General features: G+C 37.4%; 2 protein-coding genes across 2 annotated transcripts in view; one reads left to right on the top strand and one right to left on the bottom strand.

Moving 5' to 3' along the window:
* ift140 (intraflagellar transport 140 homolog (Chlamydomonas)) overlaps positions 1-24,186 on the top strand; it is a 33,326-nt gene that overhangs the window by 2,574 nt on the left and 6,566 nt on the right. Inside the window, exons 5-18 of the mRNA XM_079862835.1 lie at positions 1,904-2,046; positions 2,126-2,301; positions 2,489-2,580; positions 2,725-2,831; positions 3,832-3,971; positions 4,106-4,309; positions 4,602-4,674; positions 4,768-4,859; positions 5,029-5,156; positions 5,234-5,351; positions 8,812-8,933; positions 9,025-9,163; positions 9,535-9,666; positions 10,032-10,249. Of these exons, the coding sequence (XP_079718961.1) occupies positions 1,904-2,046; positions 2,126-2,301; positions 2,489-2,580; positions 2,725-2,831; positions 3,832-3,971; positions 4,106-4,309; positions 4,602-4,674; positions 4,768-4,859; positions 5,029-5,156; positions 5,234-5,351; positions 8,812-8,933; positions 9,025-9,163; positions 9,535-9,666; positions 10,032-10,249 (1,884 nt within the window). The remainder of the gene's footprint in view (positions 1-1,903; positions 2,047-2,125; positions 2,302-2,488; positions 2,581-2,724; positions 2,832-3,831; positions 3,972-4,105; positions 4,310-4,601; positions 4,675-4,767; positions 4,860-5,028; positions 5,157-5,233; positions 5,352-8,811; positions 8,934-9,024; positions 9,164-9,534; positions 9,667-10,031; positions 10,250-24,186) is intronic.
* tmem204 (transmembrane protein 204) lies at positions 13,535-23,623 on the bottom strand. Its single transcript, XM_079862697.1, has 3 exons — positions 22,834-23,623; positions 21,466-21,621; positions 13,535-15,258 (listed from the first exon to the last, which is right to left on the bottom strand). The coding sequence occupies exons 1-3, from the start codon at positions 23,078-23,080 to the stop codon at positions 15,014-15,016; spliced, it is 648 nt and encodes a 215-aa protein (XP_079718823.1). The 5' UTR covers positions 23,081-23,623; the 3' UTR covers positions 13,535-15,013.

Raw genomic sequence — 24,186 nt, 5'->3', positions numbered from 1 at the left:
ACTTTAAAAATACTGTAGTGCGGTGTATCCCCTCCCCCCTACCCCCTGACTCGAGGTTGCCAGATAAGCTGCAGGATTCAGCAGAAGCGTAGGCTGCTTCAATGGTCATACAGGTCAACTTGCAGCATGTGTAACTAGTCCACGATATACTGTACGTGAAGAACGAATGACGAATCATTTTTTCTGAGGTAAAGTTAGGCTTCTGTCTCAATTACGTTTCAAATTGCCATAATGGGCGTGCTAATGTTGTTTTCCTCAGCGTCTCAGCATAATGACAGAGAAACGGGCTCCTAATGCATTGCTAATGTCAGCATACGTCCATGTGAGCTAATGTTACGTTACTTTGCACGAACATGCATAACTTTGTTCGACTGTCATGAATATATGAAATGTCCATTGACAACAAGTACAAGTTAGCCAAGCATAGATGAATCTTACCTGTCCAGGAGAAAATTAGCAACGTTGGTGTCTGTGTTCAAATTCTTCTCCGTTTTCAGCCGTCTCCATCTTTCAAAAGCATCTCCAATACAAATTCTGGTTTTATTTCGGACTTTGTCACGACGAATTTCTGAATTATAACGAGGTCTTTTTGATTTAGTAACGTTAGACATTTTTATCCGACTAGAGTTAGGGTAGGTTAGAGCAAAGCTGGCAACCCGTATCCCGAAACACTACTGACTTCGTGATTGGTAGATAGGTGGAGGGAGGCGCGTCAGGCCAAAACACAAAATGACAACATCAACATCAGTTGAGGGCTGCAAGTCCACTTTTTAAATGACAATATCCTAGCCATACTACTGTTGTCAGTGATATAAGTATTTGAAATGAACATGATTTCTTAATGTCTATTGACACATCAGGGCCATTTTATGATTAATTGAAATAGATTTCTTACATACAGCTCCTTTAAATTGCATGTGAATCATTACTGTGAACTGACTAGATCTTTGACCTTAGTTTTCTCTTGTGCAAAAGAAGTGCACTTGAATGTATTGAATGTGCACTTGCTGTGTACCTTAAACATGCATTAAAAAAAAACTGTACTTGCAGATAATATAATATTAATGAAATAAAAGGCCACTTAAGGGGTTAGTTTACATGTCATTCCAATCTTCAGAACACAAATGAAGATCTTTTTAATGCAATCTGAGAGCTTTCTGTCCCTCCATGTACTTAGACTACACTTTCATGACTTAAGTACACTTTAAAGTAAAAGTTTTCATTTGACAATTATTACAAAGTGCACTTTTTAAAAGTACATTTTAAATGATTATGTTTTAATAATCTTTTTGTCATGCTTTTATTTAAATGCATTGACTAACATAAAGCACATGTAAAGTACTTGATTATAATTGTAACTGTGTTTTTTGATATTACATTTAAAGTTAATATATTGTCAATGTACTAAATTGCAACTTGATCATACAAATGTGCCATTACAAAAATATTTTAATACATGACAGACAAGTTTTAATTGGAATGACATTCAAATATATTTTAGTTAACCTTAAATGCTTTTCAGTATATTCTGCTGTACACTTTAACCATATTTCAAAAGCAATATAAGTAACTATGTAATTACACATGAAGATAGACTTAAGTGCTACTTAAGTGGGTCAAAAAGCCATCTAAATTTCAGCTAATTCCATTTTATATAAATGCAAATTGCAAACTATAATACGTCTTCATTTAATTGCAAGTAACATTCAATTGAGTGTCTGAAAACATTACATTAAGTATATTATTTCTGTTAGAAGTACTCTTTTTAAAAGTATGCTACAGTTTACCTCTTTTTCACAAGGTTTGTTACACTGTGTATCCACTTCTTATTGTTAGTTGCTTTGGTAAGAAAGTATCTATCCGTTATAAAAATCCTACTGTGTGTATTTGAATATTTCTGTAGGGATGTGGCGATGCTGGCCCGCGCTGCTGTTAGCGGGGATGAAAGCGCTCTGGACATGTTTAACTGGAAGAAGAGCAATAAAGGAGCAGTGTTTGCGTTGGGATCACAGGAAGGACTGGCCTTCTACATCAGTGCAGCTGATGGTGAGAGACACAGGACGTTTACTGATGATGATGGACAGTCGCTCTGGGTTTGTTCTAACCGTGTGTGTGTGTGTTTTAGGGAGCGTGTACAGCGTGGATGAGCAGGCGCGGAGTGTGACGTTGCTGTCTGTTGACAGTGCGGTACAGAAGATGTGGTACTCTAAGAGGAGAGCCGTTCTCGCCGTGGTGACTGAATCTCTGCTGCTCTCTCAGTTCAGTGTTGGGCCAGAAGGGTTCACTCAGGAGATCAGTAAGGTAACAGCCAATCAGATATCAGTATACTGCCGCAAAAACCAGACAAACATCAGATTGCTGAGATAAATGTGTGTGTGTGTTAGTGTTATTTTAATCTCAATAATAAGTTTTAAGTTTAAAATACATTTTTTTAAAATATATTATATTTCAGTTTTAGTTAACTATAATAACCCTGGTGTGTGTGCAGGTGAAGCTCAGTAGCAGAGGTGGGCAGCACACAGACATTGTGTGGACAGAAAACGGTTTGCTCATCACAGCATCAGGAGAACAACACATCAGGTTATCATCAAATTTTAGTCTTCTGTGTTTGGTTTTACAGTGTATATAAAAGTATTTCATAGTTTCTCAACAGATGCCCTGAAATGTTCTTAGTGTTCTGATGATGGTGTGTGTGTGTGTGTGTGTTTGTGTGTGTGTGTGTAGGTTGTGGGATGTGGAGTTGGACGATCATTACGCTCTGTCACTGGATGAGTCTCTGGGCTTTGAGAAAGGAGAGCTGCTCAACTGTGTGTCCTTTTGCATTTCTAAACGTAAGACTTTCACTGTGACAACTCTATCTCTATATATCACTTATCTGAAATAGAAAGTAAAGCTTTTGTAACATTATACACTACCGTTCAAAAGTTTGGGGTCAGGAAGAATTGTAATAAAAAAACATTTTTGGAAAGAAGTGAATACTTTTATTCCACAAGGATTCAAAAGCTTCAATGCTATTCTTTTGAACTGTCTATTCATTAAAATAATGTTGAAAAAAATTGCACAGAACTGTTTTCAACATTGATAATAATAATACATTTTCATTGAGCAGCAAATCATCATATTAGAATGATTTCTGAAGGATCATGTGACACTGTAAAAAATAAAATTTTAAAATATTGAAATAGAAAAAAGTTATTTAATTGTAATAATATTTCACAATATTACTGTTTTTACTGTATTTGGATCAAGTAAATGCAGCCTTGATGAGCAGAAGAGACTTCTTTCAAAAACATTAAAACTTTTGAACAGTAGTGTATAATTAATTACGTTTAATGTTTTTACCCCATTTGCAAATAGATTAGTTATGCAGAAACTAATCTGTGTTTCTGTGTTTTTTTGTATATTGTGTTAGATATACAAAATTTGGATAAATGTTTTGATAAAACAAGAAAAAAATATTAGGTAGTTTAGTTTATCTTTCAGTTTATTTTATGTCTTGTTTTAAAGATATTTAGATATTTGTACTGAAAAAAAATCACAGAAATATCATATTTGATAGAATGAGTTCTTTATGACCCGGTAAAGCATTGTACTTGCAACGCTAAGGTCATTAGTTTGATTCCCAGGGTGTGCTTGTGCTGATAAAACATATAGCTTAAATGCACTGTATACCTTTAGATAAAATATGATGTAAATGTGAACATGATTTTATGCTCACCATTTTGACATGCTTGACTTGCAGCCTTGTATGTTTAATTTGAATGGGATAAGGAAATGTTTAAGCCAAGGCTATGTGTTTTTATTCAGAACTAATCTGATCTTCATTTGCAGAAGTTCTTGCGGCAGGTACCAGCATGGGTCGTGTTGCTCTGTGGCACATGGTGACGGTGAGTGATCAGAAAGGTGACACAAAAACACAGTGGAAACTCCAGACACCAGCAGAGGTGGAAGGGAACATCTCACATCTTCAGGTACAGCATCCTTCTGAGGTGTATTCAGGGATATTTCCTGTTAAAAAAAACAATAATGTATATAAACTCATTATAAATATAACATGAATTACTAGCATGTCTGAAGTCTCTCTCCCGTGTCTGTCTGTCTGCAGTGGGGCTCGAGCTCTCATCTGTTGGCCGTCTGCAGCAGCAGCTGTGTGGTGATTCTGTCAGAACATGTGATGTGTTCTCATTACAGCCAGCAGATAGCAGCAGTGCAGCTCACACCAACACAGCTCAGCCTGGCCAACTTCAACACCAACACACACATCACCTTCCACACAGACACACACATCAGAGCCGTGCAAGTCACCAAGGTACAAATCCCTTTTCTAGTCTTTCCTCGTTCTAATTATCACCTCATTCTGCAAACATATTGTAATGACTACCATAAACATTCAAGAGTCAGCATCATTGTTCACAAGATGATATGATGATGATTGTAGACTCAGTCTTTTTTAATGCCAGATCAGTGAAATTTATTTCCACAATTTTGCAGAACAAGAAAATAAATGTATATATAAAATAAAAAAAATATAAATTTATTATATTTAATATGTATTTATATGCAAAAATAAAAATAATTCAACATTATTTGTGTTTCTTCAGGATCTGGTTGCGGTGTGGAATGGGAAATGTATCACAGTGTATGAGCCATCAGGACAAACACTGCACAGCACAGGTACTAATACCACATGGCAGATGTGCAGCACCACAGAATCTGTCAGTACTAGAGTCATTTTCTGATGAATTCTGTTTTTTTTTTTTTTATCAGGTTCTTTCCAGTGTGAGTCTGCTGCTCTTGCGTTACATGATGAAAACATTTATACCATAGAACCCAACCGCGTCCAGATCCGCACACCACAGGTACACACACACACACACACACACACAGAAGTGATGTTCTTAAACACACTTATGCACACAAACTCTACACTCACGTCCACATTCTTTAACATATGAAAATACACATTGTACACAGTGAATGTTCACATTTCCAAGTTTGTGTTTCTTAAGTGTATGTGTGTGTGTCCAGGGCACAGTGAAACAGTTGCTGGTGTTTTCTGAAGTGGAAGGAAACCCGACACTGCTGAGTGTGTGTGGGTCTCACCTGGCTGTGGGAACAGATACGTCTCACGTCAGAGTCTTTAACCTCACACGCAGGTAAGCACACACACTCAGTTCTACACAAACGTGTAAATGTATATGAGTGTATAATGTGTGTGTGTTTTTGTGCACAGGGAGGCCAAACCATTGGGTGTCACAAAGAACCTCTGTGAGCTCATTCCTGACCTGGGCGCTCTGAGATCAGTCAAATGCAACGCCAGCGGCAGTCAGCTGAGCGTCCTCGTTACACAGGTACAGAAAAGACCATTCTTAAAGGGACCATATAATGGAAAACAGGATTTTGCTCTTTTGAATTACAAGTTTGATGCTCACAATGAAAGTCGACCAAGATCATTTTTTGAAACTAAACTGCAGAAATGCAACAAGTTGAAAATGGTCATGAAAAACTTAATTATGGCTGTAAGAAACCTTGACTAAATAATTTTAAAGGGGTGATGAACTGAGAAATCAAATTTTCCTTGAGCTTTTGACATATAAGAGATCATCATACTATAATAATATCCTGTAAGTTTCAGAACTGAAAACTACCTTGTTAGTCCAATAAAAGCTTTTATAGACACCAGGCTCAGCAAACGACTCGTTTTTCAAAGTGGGGAACTATGACGTCAAAGAGGATAAAACACCGCCTCCACAAAAGAAGATCAACGCCTACTTCAACACGGCCTGTTTAGCCCCGCCCACCGATTCGCCCAAACTTGCTAAATAACATAGGACGACATGATGATTGCTAAACCGGATCGAGCTACTTCCAAGCAATAAACATGCTGTTTACTAAATATTGTGCGTGCCTGTTTGTGGAAGAAGACAGTCTGCATAAGCTTCCTTCGGATTCCAGCATAGTTAAACTTGATTAAATCAGTCAATCACAATTTCCCGACGGATCTGCCAGCAACATGTAAGTAACCATGTGTATTCTAATGCCTGATCTGCGATCAGTGATTTGATTTCTGATGAGTAATTATTCAAGTTCAGATATCTTTCTCTTAAAATCGTTCAATACTGTTTATGCATCAGTGACTAAACGATCAACTTCACATAATTTCTCGTAGTATTATGAAAATAATATTTTTTAAACTGTTATTAAATTATATACAGAAAGCGATCAAAGAACGATCCCTTTCCATTCGCCCAACCTGTCAATCAAACAGCACAGCGCGAGCCGCGAGAGCTTAAGCTCTATATTAAGATATATCTGGACACTTACCAAACTCGTGATGAAATATTGACACTGTTAAACTACACAACGAAGCTCTTACTGTGTATTCACATCGTGTTTGCATTGTGATTTGGTGTAAGCATTTGTGAGAGTGCAAAAATTGCGTTGCAATGATAAGATCTTTATTCACGCGATCAACAGACTGTCTGTCATCTGCTCAGTCAGTGCTCATCATGCTGCAACCTTTCATGCGATGTAATTGATTTAAATATAATGCTTTAAACGATACTTTTCACGATTTGTTAATCTTGATAGCTGTAATAGTAAAAACGTAGTAAAAGTTTTCGAGAGAGTTCATGTAATAGAGCATCACAGTCCCGCCCACAGCCCGAGAGCGCTTCGGTGCCGGAAGTAAATTTCCCATTCATTTTTCCCATTGACGTTTTCGAAAATCCGTATCTAAAGAGTTTTAGAGCATGTCTGAGGATAACCAGCTACGGCTGAACTCATAGGCATACAACATATCATTTCGAGTGAAAAAACGGCGAGAAAATCCAAAAAAAGTCAAAGGTACAAGACTGTGTACATATTTTCATTTCCGAGCGAAGGAACTACTCATCCCATAAACCACCGCGCCTCACTGAAGTCGACTGAAGCCACAACCGCGAAAGAGCCTTTAGAGCGACTTTAAAATCTGACGACAGCCACGCGAACTTTTTCTTGTGCCGTTTATAGCAGTTCTTTCAGTAGTAATTGTGTAAATAGACTGGAAAGCATGGCTGGCGGTCCGCGGCTCACGGGTGCAGATCTGGCAGTCCGCGCGGCGTTCTGCTCATCAGTTTCAGCGGCCCACGGGCAGGTTGCTGACAAATGCCTCAACAATTTCCCACTTGTGGTCCATGCTCATTTTATTCATGAAGTTATAGTTCATCCTTAATTTTAATAACATTTAATGTATTTTCTTAATAACAACAAGTGAAAATTAAAAAGTGAAGGTCAGCAAACCAGAAAGTGCATCATATTAAGTTGATTAACTTGCCATGAATTATTACACAAATGTTCAGTAAATGCATGAAGAGCTCTCTATGGCTCTGGGTATGCCTAAGCTAAATATTGTTTTGACAGTGGCATCATAAAATGCTTGATATGACTCATACCATATATGAAGACTCCTCGGTTCAAATGTCACATCAGTGATACCGTGCAAAAAAAACGCAACAGTTTTAGTTTTTTTTTCTATTTATCTTGAGTCTTCACGAACTTTCGCGGGGTTTACACGAGCTCCACCAATCAGATGCATCACTGTGGGATTGTGGGATTGTTTAGGATTGTGGGTAATGAAGTACTTCTCCAAGACATCGCGAATAAAAGGCATTTATCTCAAAACAAGGTTAGTGCCCCATTAACTTTTGGCGGTTATATGAGCATATACAATCGCTTAGTACTGCCGTAGCTGGTTTTAAGTCTACCATGTATGGTTACGTTTTTATGGCTTATACCCCAACTGTCAATGGAGAAATTGTATTGAATTTTTACTTCCGGCACCGGCTGTGGGCGGGACTGTGATGCTCTATACTAGCTATTTCATATGCAAGCATGTCAGCCAATCACAGCAGTGGGCGTTTGCACTGCAGTCTCACAGCAGACACGCCCCTTAAAACGGAGCGTTCAAACCTGAGGCTGAAATCAGGCTTGGAAAAATGGCTTTTATTTATAAATTATGACAATTTTTGATGTAAAAATCATACTAACATTATAAGGGCACCCCAGGCAACATTATAAAATAATAAAACAATCCAGTTCATGACCCCTTTAAAAAAAATGTGTGTGATTTAGATAATTTAATTTAGTGCTGTCAACCAATTAAAAATGTAACTAATTAATCGCACATTTTTCTGTAATTAATTGTGATTAATCACACCTAACATTGAAATTTGAATCTCCAAATTAATGTATAAACAACATGAAGATGGTATATTTTGAATATTTGTTTAATGGCATCTTTTTAAGAAATATTACGAAGTATAGAGAACTAATACTGCTACTGATGTATCTCTATTAAATGGATTTTTTCTCAATTCCTAGGGATGAAATTTGTAATTATAGCCATTCAACATTACAGTATAATTGAAATCCATCGTTTTCAGGCTTTTTTAATATGCTTAAAAATATTATAACAACCTTTAACTTAAGTGAACTTAAAACGATCTTCACATAACCCCACTATAATCAATGTCACATTTAGTAGTGCCTTTAATATAGCGTGTTGTACATAATAAAATAGTGATTTTTCTGTCTCTGTCAATATCAGCTCTCTCCGTTTGAAAGAAAACTGTCAGTTAATTTTACCCCCACTAAGTTTATTTAGCGCATGTGAGAAATAATCCTCTTGATTAAGCACATTACTGACAGAATCAAAAACCGGCTGCCAAACGGAGCTTGAAACACGCTATAGATAGATAGATAGATCAATAGATCCTTTCATTTGTATGTGCGGGTTTTGCCAATGTCTGTGTTGTGTTTTGTGCATTGTAGGTGAACGGGCGGCCAGATAACAAAGTGTATTTCTATGACATCGAGCTGGACACGCTGTCTTACTTCGACTTTTTCACAGGGAGGCCAGAGAGCGGTCTCGCACTGTCAGACGACAGTCAAAGGTACCGTTGCGTGGTCTCACAGGAACAGAGATGATGCAAGTGCATAAAAATAAGCAATCTTTCATTGTGAAAATTTTTATTTAAATTTAAGAACTCGATGTGAGGGGGAGTTGGCCGCCCGCTGCCCTGTTTCTCAGTTCTGGGACGAGAATGAGCCACGTCTGTTTGTGTGTGAAACAGTTCCTGTGAACTCTGACCTCCTCAGAAGTAGCCAATCACAAACAGAGAAGGTAAAACACTACATGATAATGAAAATTTGTTTAACCTTTTAACTTGGCGTTTTTCATATATATATATATATATATATATATATATATATATATATATATTTCATTTTTATAAATTTTTTATTTATTTATTTTCTATTAGATCCCCCCCCATGTTCTCACATTCATCATTTCTTTAAAAGACTCCTTTAAAAAAAACTGTATTTTCATAGTCCTGGCTCATTTGCAAAGTTTGTTTTCCGTACTAAAAACGATGCATTTTTAGACATTTTTATTTATTTCTTGGAATTTGAAAATTGAAAACTGAATACATTATGAGGGCTAAATAAATGAGTTGAAATATATTTAAAACGTTTTTTTTTTCCCCCTGACAGGAGGACGTGATGGTGGTGACGTTCTTTGTGACACAGGAACACGGTCTCCTCCTGCAGGACTCGCAGCCTAAACCAGCTACGCTGCTCTCTCTGCTGGCTCTAGATACACCGTATTACTATTATATTTGTAAGGTACGAACACACAGGAACCCTTCATTCCCGTCTTCCTGCTTCTCTGTGAATCTGTATGCATCTCTATTTCTCACCCCTTTACATACATTTTTCTGCATTTCTTGCATGCATCCTTTTATTTTTCTTATTCTGATTTTCCTTCTGACTGTCCTGCTGCTCTTAAGCTCTTATTTCGGAGGGGAGGACTCATTCTCCCTGAAGTGAGTACCATCACAATCGCCCAGCGGTCATTTGGCAAAAGAATCATCCATTTGATACACGTCACTCTTTCTCTCATCATTCACCTTTCTAAATTTGGTTCAAAAAGAGTGTTTGCGTTTTGCTAAAGGTTTATCATTAATGAATGTTTCTCTCTGTCCTCTCAGCTGAGTGAGGGTGGAGATCAGGGCCAGGCGGTCTCGACTCCCGCCGAAGCGCCCCAGGTGCCGTCGGCCCCTCAGATGGTGGTACGACGAGCCCTACGAGACTTTGTGGGGTTGGAGAGCTGCGAGAAGCAGACCCGAGACGCCATGCTGAACTTCAGCTTCTACCTCACTATAGGGGACATGGACGAAGCATTTAAAGCCATCAAACTCATTAAGAGGTACATGTACTCGTGCACTCACATCTTACCAACCAGAGCAATGAGGTTTATCAGTGTTTGAGCTTTTGAGTTGATCAGAGTATGTTCAAACCTCACAAGAGCTGATCTGTGAACTTGTGACCTTGATCAAGATACAACCTCAGGTTACTCCAAAACAACAGAACCTATAAGAAGTGTACGTCCAAGTCACTTCAAGGTCTTTTTAAATAATTTTTAAATCATAAGAAATCAGATTTCACACATTTAGGGACACTTCATTCAGCCTGCTCTACTTTTTAATTGTTTTTCCTATGTAAATGTGCTAGAAAGATGTCTCGGACTGTGCTTGAGTACCACATTTTAAGAGGCCATGTCAGGTTAAAAGTAGTTTAATTTTTAAAACCACGCCTTATTTTCCATTTAACAGCGCCGTGGCTCAGCAGTCAAACTGCTTCAGATGTCAGCACTTATTTTTTGTACATATCAAAGTACTTCTACTAATGTACTACGTATCAAAGACTAGATGCGTGTGATCTTTAGTATATGAAATTATAGTTGTGTGATAATAGATGTTGTGTTTTTATACCTAGTGAGCTGCCTACATGAATTTAATGGCCAAAAAACTACTGTAGTGGAAGATTCTGATATGTATAGAGCAGGATGATCGATTGCCGATTACTCAAAATCAGTGTTATTGTTAACTTAAAACTATTAAAAATGTCATTGATTAAAATAAAGATTAGATGAAAAACCTAAAAGCTTAACAAATTACAAATGTTTTCTTGACAACTAACTGATATAAAATGTGAAAAGTAAAATAATTAAATTACTAAGAAATGAATATCAGTTAATGCTAAATATAAATATATGTGTATTTATATATATATATATATATATATATATATATATATATATATATATATATATATATATATATATATAAATAAAAAAAGCTAATTCAAAATACTCCATAATATAGTATTATATAAATAATATATAATTATATAAATAATAGTGCTCAGAATTCTCAAAATATTAAAAAATGTCAGCAGATGAAAGGTAATTGGCTGATGCTGATAATCTAAAAAAATCGAAATATTTTCTAGGTTTTGAAACACAAACACGAGTCGCTGTGAGTGAGTGAAACATCCTCTGCGTTCTGCCTGCATTCTGGGTGTGTGAGGAGGAGGACGTGCCAGATGGCATGCTTACCATTGACCAGCCGTCACAGTGAAAAGGGAGACGTTATGAAAATGATCTTTATCATAAAAATGATTTACTAATGATAAATGAGGTAACGGTGAGCCAGACATATATATTGTATGTGTGTTGTCACTGGTTTCAGACAATACAAAATGCAGTTCCAGTCATATTTCCAGAGAGGATATAGTGATCTAAACAGACACGCACACACACTGCCGTCTCCCGGTTTAAATCAGATACACAGAAAGGGCTTTGTGTGTTTCATGTTTATAATGGGAATTGTAATTGTACTTCGCGTGCTTGTAAGGTTACTGGTGTTTATATGTAGGTGTGTGTAGCGGCTTCCTAAAAGACGCCTTGTGTGTATGAGAGCACTACCGTAAAAGACACAGATTTCCATGACTGTATGGGGTGTGTGTACTGTACATTCCGGCTGTATTGTTTTAGTTCATTTTAGCAACAGATGAAATGCAGAGGAGAGGAAAAGAGCTTGAGCTGAGTGATCTATTGATTCCTATCTTTAACAATTAAATTCTCAAGAACTGTGACGGATCCCTGTAACACGTACTGTCAGATTTTTTTTAATGGCCTTTAACTTTTCATCTTTAGAAGGTTAGTTCACCTAAAAGTGAAAATTCACGTTTATGCACCTTCATATCATTTCAAATCTGTATGATTTTCTCGAAACAATAAAAATCAAGTGATCAGAAGCTGTGAAGCTCTAAATAAGAATTAAAAGGCACCTTAAAAGTATGATAAAAGTATTTTCCTTATGACTTGTGTGCTATATTCCTATAAGTAATACACAAATATATTTAATATGGCATATCAAGATGCATCATATTTGCAAGTCATGTCGCCACGCCATGTATGAATGAGGAAGCAAGATTTCAGAATTACAACAGAAAAGAAATGTTTAAGTTCGGTCTGTTTCTCACGCAGAGCTGTTGTATGACTTCAAAAGACTTGGAATATAGTGCACGCGTCACATAGCTATACCACTTTTATTTTGGTGCTTTTTTGTCTTATTTGGAGATTGACAAGACAAACCCTGGTGACTTCATGCTTTCACTGTATGGGAAAGAGCAAGTGTGAATACAATAATATACAAAAAAATTGACCAAAGCTGATTTCTTGATAAATTGTCAATAAAATAACTACGAATAAAAAGCAGGAATATCAGCTCACCTCATATATTCATGTAATTCATATGCATATGTTAATTATATGAATGTATGATGTCTATATACAGCTCCATTTAAAAGTTTTTTATGTTATTTAAAAGTCTGTTATCAAAAAAAGTAATATTTTTTTTAAATATTATTACACAATAAGTGTTTTCTATTGTAATATATTTTAAAATGTAATTTATTCCTGTGATCAAAGTCCAGTCTTCAGTGTCACATGATCCTTCAGAAATCATTCTAATATGATGTTTTGGTGCTCAAGAAACATTTCTTCTTATTATTATTATTATTAATATATAGATTAATAATATTTTTTAACATATATATTTTTTAACATTACTATTATTATTATGTTGAAAACAGTTGTGCAGCTTAATATTTTTGTGGGAAACATGAAACATTTTGTTAAAAAACTTTGTGCGTGATTAAGGGATATTTCATAAAATGTTGTTTATATACAGACTTGAAACAACATGAAGGTGAGTAAATAATGATAGGAATTTTATTTTCATGTGAACTATCCCTTAATAATGCGAGTAGTTTCTGTGCATGTAGTAACATTAATTACCGTAGCCTCATGTTATCGTCATCCAAGTGTCGGTCTGGAATCAGGGGGTCACCTTAGTGTGTGTGTGTGTGTGTGTGTGTGAGATCGGTGAGCACAGAGTCAAGGACAGTCTGAATGAGAGGAAATGAATGGACACACACACACACACACACACACACACACACAGTCAATCCCAGAACAACCCTTTTGTGTTTTGAATGGCTTTGTTTATTACTTCAATAATATTATATCAGTCCCGCTCAGGGTGAAATGTGAAATTTTAATAATATACTTAATATACCTCTGTATTATACACATATATGGGTACCACAGGCACAGGTTAACAAATATTGTGTCTACTGTATACTGAACTGATATAGTTCCAGTTTATCATACAATTATGACCAGTTTCAGATCATCTCCTTCTTAATGGTTACTATGCAGAGTTTCCTCATTGGTGTCTTGTAGATTATATAATCTCTGATGAATCGTCACATGGAGATGTATGGAGATAAATGAACAGGCAGAAGTCACTAAAATAATTTTGGTACCAAATGCCCAGACCTGCACAGAATCTGCTCCACCAGATTTCCATCTCATCTCCTCACATATTAGATTGAATATTTTGGAATAATTTGATAATACTATCAACTCTGTTTAACACATTTTACCATATTTGGGTGTCATATCTCCTCACAGTAAAGAAAAGATGATATTTTGTTGATGAGCAATTGATGAAATTAAGCAATTAATCAAATTTAAGTAAAATATCTACCTGAAAAGTTGGAAAAACAAATTGAATTTAAATAGTCCTAAAATAGACTTAATTTTCTTTATGATATATATATCAATTTTTTAATTTTTTTTGGAGCAAAATGTGATCTGGGCATGGACATAAAACATGTGTGAAATTCACCAATTTAAATGCATTCTGCAGATTTGTCCTCTTAAATTAGCACTGAAAATGTGTATAGAAGTGCAGATTGCATGCCGGTCTGTAAATGACTATATCCAAATGACCTGGGAGCAATATTCAATGCCTAGACTTCCTTTGAAATCTGATGCTTCATGTTTCATAGAACTATAATAGATACATGTGCTTTTACTTTCTCATAAGTGCACTTATGAACATAAACGTGTCAAGATCCAGCTTGATCTTTATCTGTCAGTTATATTCTTTACAATCCACAGTCCTTCTTCTGTGTTTAAAGGAATTTCCATTCCAAGTCTTCCATTCAGTCTGAAGCAAGGTCACTTTTTTCAGTCACATGATCAATACCCTTGTCCTTAAAGGGACAGTTCACCCTAAAATGAAAATTTTCTGTTAATTCGCTCGCCCTCAGGGCCATCCAAGATGTAGGTGTATCTTTTTTTCTTCAGTAGAACTTTAAAGAGGATTTTTAGCTGAAACCGAAGTCCTTGGTGATTCATATAATGCAAGTCAATGGCTACCGTCACTTTGAGAGTCAAAAAACAAATACCGATCGTTTCGCTTCATAAGAACTCAATGTATCGTCAGGAGCCACTGGTATTAATTTTGTTTTGCCTGTATGTGTTTTTGTTTTGTTTTTTACTCAAAGTGACTGGAGTCATTGACTTGCATTATATGAATCACCAAGGACTTTGGTTTCAGCTAAAAATCCTCGACTGTTCTACTGAAGAAAAAAAGACGGGATGGCCTGAGGGCGAGTAAATTAACAGCACATTTAAATTTTTGTGTAAACTGTCCCTTTAAGCAAAAGATGAATTTCACATAAAATGATTGAAATCCTCTCCATGGGCTTTTGTGTCCATCCCATCTAAATATCCATCATGCCTTTTGTCTCAGGTGAGATGTGTCTTTGTGTGTCAGCACGGTGACTCTACATAGTCATTGTCTAGGCGTGGCCTGAAGGGTGTGGTCAAAGATCGACTGATGACAATGACAGGCGGTGACAGACAGTCGTCACGGCGATGCAGAATATTCCAGATTAGCATGGCGGCTGCTAGCGTGGCAAACAAGCACGCAGCGATGTTTACGTAGCAAGAGTAGGACAGGTAAGTGTAGGGGCCGATCCTGTAGAATGTCACGAGGCCGATCACCAGCACAAAACCTGCAGAGACAGAGAGACAGGACTTAGTTTCAGAAGAAAGCCAAAGCATCATTTGTAATTTGTAAGTTGTAATTTTTAGGATGCATGCATTTAGAAAATAGAGTGAATTTTCATTTCATGCCGACTTATCACATTATTTGATAGATTTAGCTCTTCTTTAATGTGTAATGCAAAATAACTTTTTAAAATACAGAATATATATTTTATAATATCATTACAATATTGTGCCAAATATCACCATTAAATTGCAATAGGTTATATAGAATAAAACAAATCAAATTGTACCTAAATTAGGCTTTTATTGAAATTAAGGATGTTGAATATCCTACTTCCCCATTTAAAATGATCTTTTTGAAGATTTGAAAGATTTAAAATCTCCCTTACTTAAGGGAGCGATCAAAGAAAAAAATTCTGACCATATTTCTTTAATGACCTTTTCCTAGATTTTAAGGTTTTTGAAATAATGAATTTGCCTGAACTTTTTTAACTTTTAAAATTTGGAAAATTTGCACTTTATTCAATTTTTATAAATTTATATTCTTTAGGTTTATTTTTCCTTAATGCATGTTACTGGTCTTGTTGTTAACAATTCTTCCGTGCAGTTTATATATATATATATACATGTTGCCTTCATAGTCTTTAATCAACATGTCATAGCTTGTATTTCTTGTGATATGCTCACTTGACGTAGACCATGTTGTGAGAGCACATATTTTTGAGCTGCACATTTTTCTTTTACACACTCCTGAAGCTGTTTCTCAACAGAGTTTTATTGTAAGTGCATTACTGTAAACACCATTTGTATTTGTTTTTTTACCAACTGAATTATTTTCTTTGGTATTAGACGGCATGTCACGTAGCTGACCACAGAGCCTGAACCTGAAACATTCCTTTAATTCATCACAGCCACAATAATAGTTCAATCTTCTTCCCTTTTGACTGATTTGAGTTGGTTTTGACTAATAGGAGTAGTACGTCTCCCACTTCCTGTAAAGACTCCGAGTACATGTGTTATTAATAACTGCGGCCTGAAAACACAACAGTAGATTCCCAGAAATACAGAACGCAGAGGATGTGAGATGAATTGAATCATCTCAGCAACGGAATGGAAAAAGTTACAGGATTCAGATCATGTTACGCGCGTGTTTTATTTAGGCAGAAACAAGAGCGAGCGAGTCATTTGTTCATTCTGTTTTTATTCTGAATGCAGCTTTTTTTGGCCCGATGTCATCCCCTTTCCTTCCTTTTCTCCTCTATCCTTCCATTCTTCCTTCCTTCCCTCCATTTCATTCAGTTTCATCTGACAATTCTTACCCACACACGCTCGTACAATTGAACTAGAACATGATGTACAATAACAGGCTCGATTAAATTTATATCAGGAACACATGTTTTTCTCTTTGCTTTACATATTTCTTTCTCTCTCTCTCTCTCTCACTTTCTTTCTCATGGACTGTTTATTCTTGATCCATTTTGTTGAGACAGACAGCAAAAATTGGTCTTTGTTTTTGATATATCAAAAGAAAAACCCTTTCAGATCTGTTTAGTTGTTTGTAGACTGTAGTCCTGATCAGACCTGATCCAAATCACATCCATATATCCACCCTTGTCCAATTTTAGAAATGTGTTTCCGGCATATTATATTTCAAGTGTTTTGTCATTTTGGCGCATGACATGACCCCTAACATCACTCACAGAGTGCAGTCATATATACAGCTGTCTGAATTCACTCTTTTACGCTCATGTGGCATTCAGTGTGTATTTAAAGTTGAATTGGAGAACAGGTGTGTGGTTTCAGTTGCAAAATGTAAATGGAGACTCTGACACTTATGTTGTCTAATTCACATAATGAGTTCAGTACTGTGGTGAGATGTCATGATGGACTAGACATGATGAAATTTCTCTTTTATAACTATAATGTAGATACACTGAACATTGTCTGAACAAATGGATTTAATTCTGTCCTGTAGATTACACTGCTTATAAATCAGATTTTTTTATAGGTTTTTTATTTGACTGATTTTTCATGAAGTAATATTACATTTAGTCAGTCATTAGTTGAGTCCAAAATGACACACTATACACAATGTGCTTATGCACTATGTACTCAATCGAGTAGTGTATGAATTTTATAAGGTTATTTTGTCCTTCCCCCTCCGCTACATAATTAAAGCTGTGTCAGTCGAGTGCATGAAGTGTCCAATTTTCCACACTTTGTTTTTTCAGTGAATTAAGTGCATCATCTGGGTTTTAAAAGTGTGCTTTTTCTATTTGGAGTTTTCAGTGTGAACTCACTACTCACAAAACGGCATAGAATAATGCGTAATTACGCTAATTGGGACGCACTTGACTTCCTGTCAGCCATTATGGATAGAAGCCTCTATGTTGTAGGTGGTTGCTAGGACTTTGCTAGGGTGTTCTATCCACACTCTAAAAACTGCTGGGTTGTTTCAACCCAATTTTGGGTCAAATATGGACAAACCAATCCGTTGGGTTAAATGATTAAATTCAAGTTTTTAAGCCAATGTTTGGGTTTGTCCATATTTGACTCAAAATTGGGTTAAAACAACCCAGCATTTTTAGAGTGCAGGTGATGTTGCTAGAATATTCCCTGTTGTTGCTGATTGTACTGATTCTTCATGAAGTAATATGACATTTAGTCAGTCATTGACGTCCTGACAGCCATCGGGTTGAAAACATCATGTCAAGGATTCAGACAAACATCAGTCAGATGTTCTTTATCATTTTTCTTGCATAAGGATGACACAATTCTGTCGTTGTCCTAGATAATCACTGGCTTCCCGGTAACGGTCGTACGCATGGAAGAGTGACCTCTGACCCGACATATGATGTAGGATGTAAATTTAGGTGAGAGTAGACGCCTCTCGCGGTCCTCTTCTCTTATCGAAATCCTCCGACAATTCTCTTTAAAAATTCTAATTTTAGACTTTTAATTTGTGACCATAGACAGTATAAGAAGTGGACAGAGCCATCTCATTGGAACTCAATTGAGACAAGTGAAGCCCATTTTTAGCGATTTTTTTTAGCACTTCCGTTCCTGACGCGCAGACTCAAACCGACTCAAACTAAGCTTGATGACGTGAGCAACCTGTCTGACAGATGTAAATCTTCTAGTAGTTGAGCGTGTAAACTGCCAATGTTAATCTTGCAGAGACGGCGAGCTTGAGCAAAGAGTTCTTTGGCGTGAGTAAGCAGGAGTAAGTATTCTGATTAATTATTTTGTATAGTATTTATTTGAAAATGTAACGCCAGGGCTTCTCCCTTGACGTCCCCCCGATTGCCCGTGAGCTTCTCCTCCTGTCTCTACGGTAATTTCTCTACTGTGCGACAGAGAGTCGAGTGATTATGACGCAATCGTTAGCCTATTTTTACAAAAACTGTTTCTACAGGGCCATAATGTAACATAGAAGGTAATGGAGCCCTTTATACATTGTCGTGTTTCTTTAGAAATAAATAATGGACAAATGGAGTCTTTAAACGCCTCAGATGTAAAGTTATTTGCTGCCAAAGTGACGCCAAAATGAATGGGAGTCAATGGAATGCTCACAGCAGGTGAAGTTCTGCTACAAGATGGCAGCACGCGGCCGGCTTCAACTTCCGGTCGATGGATTACCCACCTGTTTGTGACCAGTGTTTTGTTTTGCTCTGTCCTCTACGCTTCCGCATACATCATGCGTCGGGTCAGAGGTCACTCTTCCACCGGAACTAGACTAATGTATGGCCATTACCTGAAGCCAGTGATTATAGTTTATAAAGTTATAAATATGGATATTTTTCTCACAAAAACACATGACTTTGCTTCAGAAGGCCTTTATTAACCCACTGGAGTCATATGGATTACTTTTATGATGGATGGATGCGCTTTTTTGGGCTTCAAAATCTGTGGTACCATTCACTCCCATTATAAAGCTTGGAAGAGCCAGGATATTTTTTAATATAACTTTATAATGATTGTGTTTGTCTGAAAGAAGAAACTCATATAGACCTAGGATGGGTTCAGGGTGAGTAAATAATGGGATAATATAAATTTTAATAAATTATAATATACTTAACACAAAGTACTCTATAATGAGTTTGAAATTAAGGACACAAGAAACTAGCCTTGAACAATCATCACTGTGCCCTTGAGCAACTGTCCTGGGGAAAGTCCCTGTTCAATGACACCGCTGTGTGAATGTGTCTAGTCAGCGCACTTAAACTATGCAAACTGCCTTTGCATGTGCTGAATGTTACAGTTGCAAAGTCTGGGTTACGTATGGATGTTTACAAAGACTTGATGGTTTGCCTGCATCTGATTGGGTTTCCCCCGTTTACTTCAGGGAAGCAGTTTGTGCTTGTTTATAATTGATATGGCAGTACGAGGACATAATTGTTTTCATTTTGTCAGACATAGTCGGTTCCTTGAGATTGTGTAAACAGACACAGTATTGCAGGGACAGTTAATCAGGACACTTGTTTCCTCCACCCATAACACACACACACACACACACTAACACACATTTTGAGAGATTCTAGAACTGTCCTGATGAAACATGTTCCTCCGTGGCGTCACACACATCCACTTTTCTTTCTTCTGTATCGGTCTGCGCTTCTTAAAATATCATCAATTCCCGTTCAAGTCCATGTCTAATAACTCTGACACTCGGCCACCCCACTCCTTACTGTCACACACCCCCTCCCCGTCTTTCCTCTGCGGCTCTGGGTTTGCATAACAGGTAGTTACAGACACTTCCTCGTCCTGAGCAGGGATATCCTGGCGCCTGACTGTCGTTCTCTGGAACTGTGCGGCAGCCGCTGGTGCTCTGGACCCTGTTTAGCTAAATATAACTATTGTCACACTTAAAACAACACACACATACACATGCAGTGCGCACTATTTGCTGTACCTGATATACTACACTAGTAGCAGACCACCATCGTAGCACTACATCACAAAAGCCAGACCATGGAGTCACAGACATCTTTGAAGAAACTTGAAAATATCCTTTTCTAATAACACAGGAAATGTACAGGGTGGCTATAAAAAATGACCCGAGGTTAAGAAAACAGTGGCTGTGATCAAAGAATTCTTATTAACTACATTTTTACATGTATAAATAAAACGTGAGTCGTGCTTGCCTGTGCAAAAGTCGTTGCCACCCCATGTTGGGGTGTTTTGGGTGGTTGCTAAGGTGTTGCTAGGTGCCTGCTAGGGTGCTCTAGTAGGGCAGCATGTTTAATTAAAATAAAACTGAAATCGCAACATGGCTTAGTGCGAATAATTAAATCGCCACGGCTATGATTTAATTAAACAAATATTTATATTATAAAATATGTAGCATTACTAATACAAGTTCTAGTAATTATAATATGAAATTGCAATTAGATTTTTTCCCCAAATCTTGTTTGTCTAATCCTAATCTAATCCTGGGTGGTTAGTAAGATGTTGCTAGAGTGTTTTAGGTTGTTGCTAGGGTGTTGTTATGGGCAGGTGCTAGGTTGTTGGTAGGGTGTTATGAGCAGTTGCTTCTGTATTATAAGTGGTTGCACCTGCTAGGGTGTTTAGGGTGGTTGCTATGGAGTTGCTAGGGTGTTGCTAGAATGTTCTGGGTGTTTTGTAATGTTCTTTTATTTATTTATAAAATACGCCTTCAATTTGCGATCATTACTTACAACACTCACAACTAACACATTCACTAGTAGCCCATCAACAAGCGTGGCTTTACATTAAGAATGCCAGTCAGCGTTTAAACATCCATGCAGATGAAGGATGCGCAAACCATGCAAAGTGATAAAACGAGATAACATCACAGCCAGCACACCTTAATGGGACATCAGCAGCAAGTTTTAAAGAGACGGGCCTGCGTTCGTCCCAAATGGGAGTTCATTTAATTTGTCAGCGGGCCTCTGGCCAGGACTCTGTTGTTTCCTGTTGAATTGTGTGTAGTCGCTGCGCTCAGACTGCTGTGCTTTGTTGATGTTTGTTCTGTTATAGATCCTCAAAGCTCCATCTTTCCTTTCCCAAAATGCAGAACAACAAACATAGGACAATAGAGACCGTATCTCTAAGGACAGACGGCTTAGATATTGAAGAATTAATGTGTTATTTGAGGGTGGGCGTGTTGTATTTCTGTCAGGCTTATTGAAGCTCCTCAAAGAGGCTGTTAGTGTTTGTTACTGACTGTACAAACAGGCTTGAACACTCACTGGCTAACTGGAACAGGGCTGCGATGGCCTCCTCCCACCACTGAGAATCCTGGGTAATGTGGCTTATCTCCAGTAACCCAAACAGGAAGATTAGCTGACCCACGGTCAGAGCCACCGTAGCCATTAGGTTACATGCCCGCATCATGTCAAACTGAACTGTAAACAGAAAAGAAAAAATATTATTGCTCAATGGTTTTTAAGTGATTCACACTCAACATGTACATGCACTGAAAATAAAATTCACTCCGAAATTTCACAAGTAATTACAAAGAAATGGCAAGTAACACGTTGAATTAAGCATGACATCTAAAGACTGAAATGGTATTTTCTTGTAAAACGTACTCCTGTAATCTTTTATTTATAACAAAAAAAAAAAAAACGTTTTACATTGTGTATGAGCAGATGTGTGGGTGTGTTTGTGTGTGTGTGGGGGTAGAACATCTGAATCATTGTAAGGAAGATCCAGCTGCAGATGTGCATAAGACAACTTTGCCAATGTGGGTGTCACTTCCTGAAAGACACAATCCTTCACTGTGTCCATCCGTTTCCTATTTCTAAATCAGGATAGATGGACAGACGTGCCAGGCTGCATGCTACAGGCCAGCAAATCTCTGCCAGGTTCTTCCAGTGATAGTTGCCATTGTTTAATACTAGCCAGACATCTAAATAAAAGAGCTCTAGACATGTCCTTCATTTGAGGAGGACTCTTAAGCTCATATTTTAAATAGGTTTTATATGAAGTTGTTTATGAATGCAAGCAGTTCATACACGCAATCATATACACAAAATGTATGTAAAAAAATGTCACACTTTTTGGCAAATTTTGTGGCTCTTGAAAGCGTTACCCCTTCACAAAATTATATATATATAATATTTAAAACATTTTGTGGAGTGGTAACGCTTTTAATAATTACTTACTGAAAGTTATTTTAAAGTAACTTTCTATGAAACATTATATTAGCAAAGTTGATGTTCACTTAAATTTGAAATATATTTATGAAGCATGTACACTAATGACATTTTATATAATTTTTAATGTATTCACAAATGATCTACTAAAAATTATGTACTTAGTACTTTTTTCAGTGTTTAATGTCTTTCCATAAGACATTAATTTTGTATCATGCTTGGCACTGAAATTATGTAGATAAAATATACTGATTTATGTTTAGTAACATTTCTAATTGAATGTACATGATACGTTGAAAATTATAATATTAATATAATATTTCTTAATAGTAGTGTTAACCTTTTCTGTTAAATTTAGTAACAAAGGGCATTAAAAAGTGCGTAAATCTGTTGATTTGCTACAGAAGTCTATTCCCTTACACACAGTGCACACGCTCTCGCTGTATCACGGAGACTCACGTTTGACAGTGCTGCGTGACTCCTGGTACCCCGCGAACTCCGATCCCCAGCTGAGTCTCTGGCAGGGTGTGAGCTCGTGAGTGTGTGTGTCCTCGTGCGCACATGCTCTCCAGAGCCCAACGCTTCTCCTGCGTCCGTCCTCCAGCACCTGTAACACCCAGTTTGAGCTGAACGTCGCCATGTTATTGAGCACCAGAGAAAGCAGGGCCACCGCCGCCGCCACCACCACCAGCCTGCGAACGGCCATACGCCTCTCAAATACCTGAAACGTCCACGGGTACACGTGCACGCTAAACGCAGAGCGGCATGAACGCTGTAAGAGGTTAGCTAGAGGACATCGCCACTCATTCTTGTGTCCTGAGGAGTCTCTAGCCCTCTTCCTCAGAGTCCGGGACCGATGCTGCTCGTAGGGCTGTACACTGGACCTCCAAGGCCATCACATAAACAAGCACACTTTCTTTAAATCCTCGTCCTTTCTCTGTCTGCGGCTCTAAGGTCTGTTCCTCCCCCTTTCTCCTGCAGATGTGCGCTGGGTCGTTTTTTCTCCACGTCTCCCTGCTGGGAACGCTGAGGAATGTCTACGTGATGCGGTCTCTGTGCGTTTTGTTCTTTCTCACACTCTTTCTTCACTCGTTTATCTCAGATTACTCATCCTAACCAGTTTCCCATGTTCACGTGCGAGCGTGTGCACTTCATCCCTGAAAAGCTCAGAAGAACTGGGAGGGTAGGGAGTACTTGGGAATACATCTCTCTCTCTCTCTCTTTCTCTCTGTGGCAAACGAGTTACTCCAGCTACAGGATGTGTTTCCTGGAAGGAAAACAGACAGAACAGAATGCAACGCCGTCCCCTTTCTCTCTTTGACTCAGTGAGCTGGTTATTAATGGAGCGAGAGATGTAATATCATGTGTTTAGTGAAATTTACCTGTAGCACTAACTATTAAAGTTCAGTTTGTGCATCGTCCTGCAGCGTTTGCACTCCAGACATGAACGATTTCTGAAATAGTGTGTTGTTGAGGAGAGCTGTTCTGTTATAGTGATCAAATGAACCATTTTCACCTGGTGGACCATAAAACAACATATATATATATATATATATATATATATATATATATATATATATATATATATATATAGTCCGTATATAGTCCGGCTATGAGTAACCCATTTCTAGCCAAAATAAACTTGAATTTGGTTGCATGTTGTTTTTGCCAGAATAACTTGAGAGATGTATGATATTCCATCATGTAAGCAAAGTAAACAGTGATTACAAGGTGTTTGGTTTCATTTCTTCACTCATTTCATTTCTTTGTAATCTAATTGATGACTTATTCTTGGGCTATGGTTTAGATGTC

This window comes from Squalius cephalus (assembly GCF_949319135.1).
Source record: "Squalius cephalus genome assembly, chromosome: 25".
NCBI lineage: Eukaryota > Metazoa > Chordata > Actinopteri > Cypriniformes > Leuciscidae > Squalius > Squalius cephalus.
The sequence above is the reverse complement of the archived record's forward strand: the minus strand, read 5'-3'. Positions and strand labels throughout refer to the sequence as shown.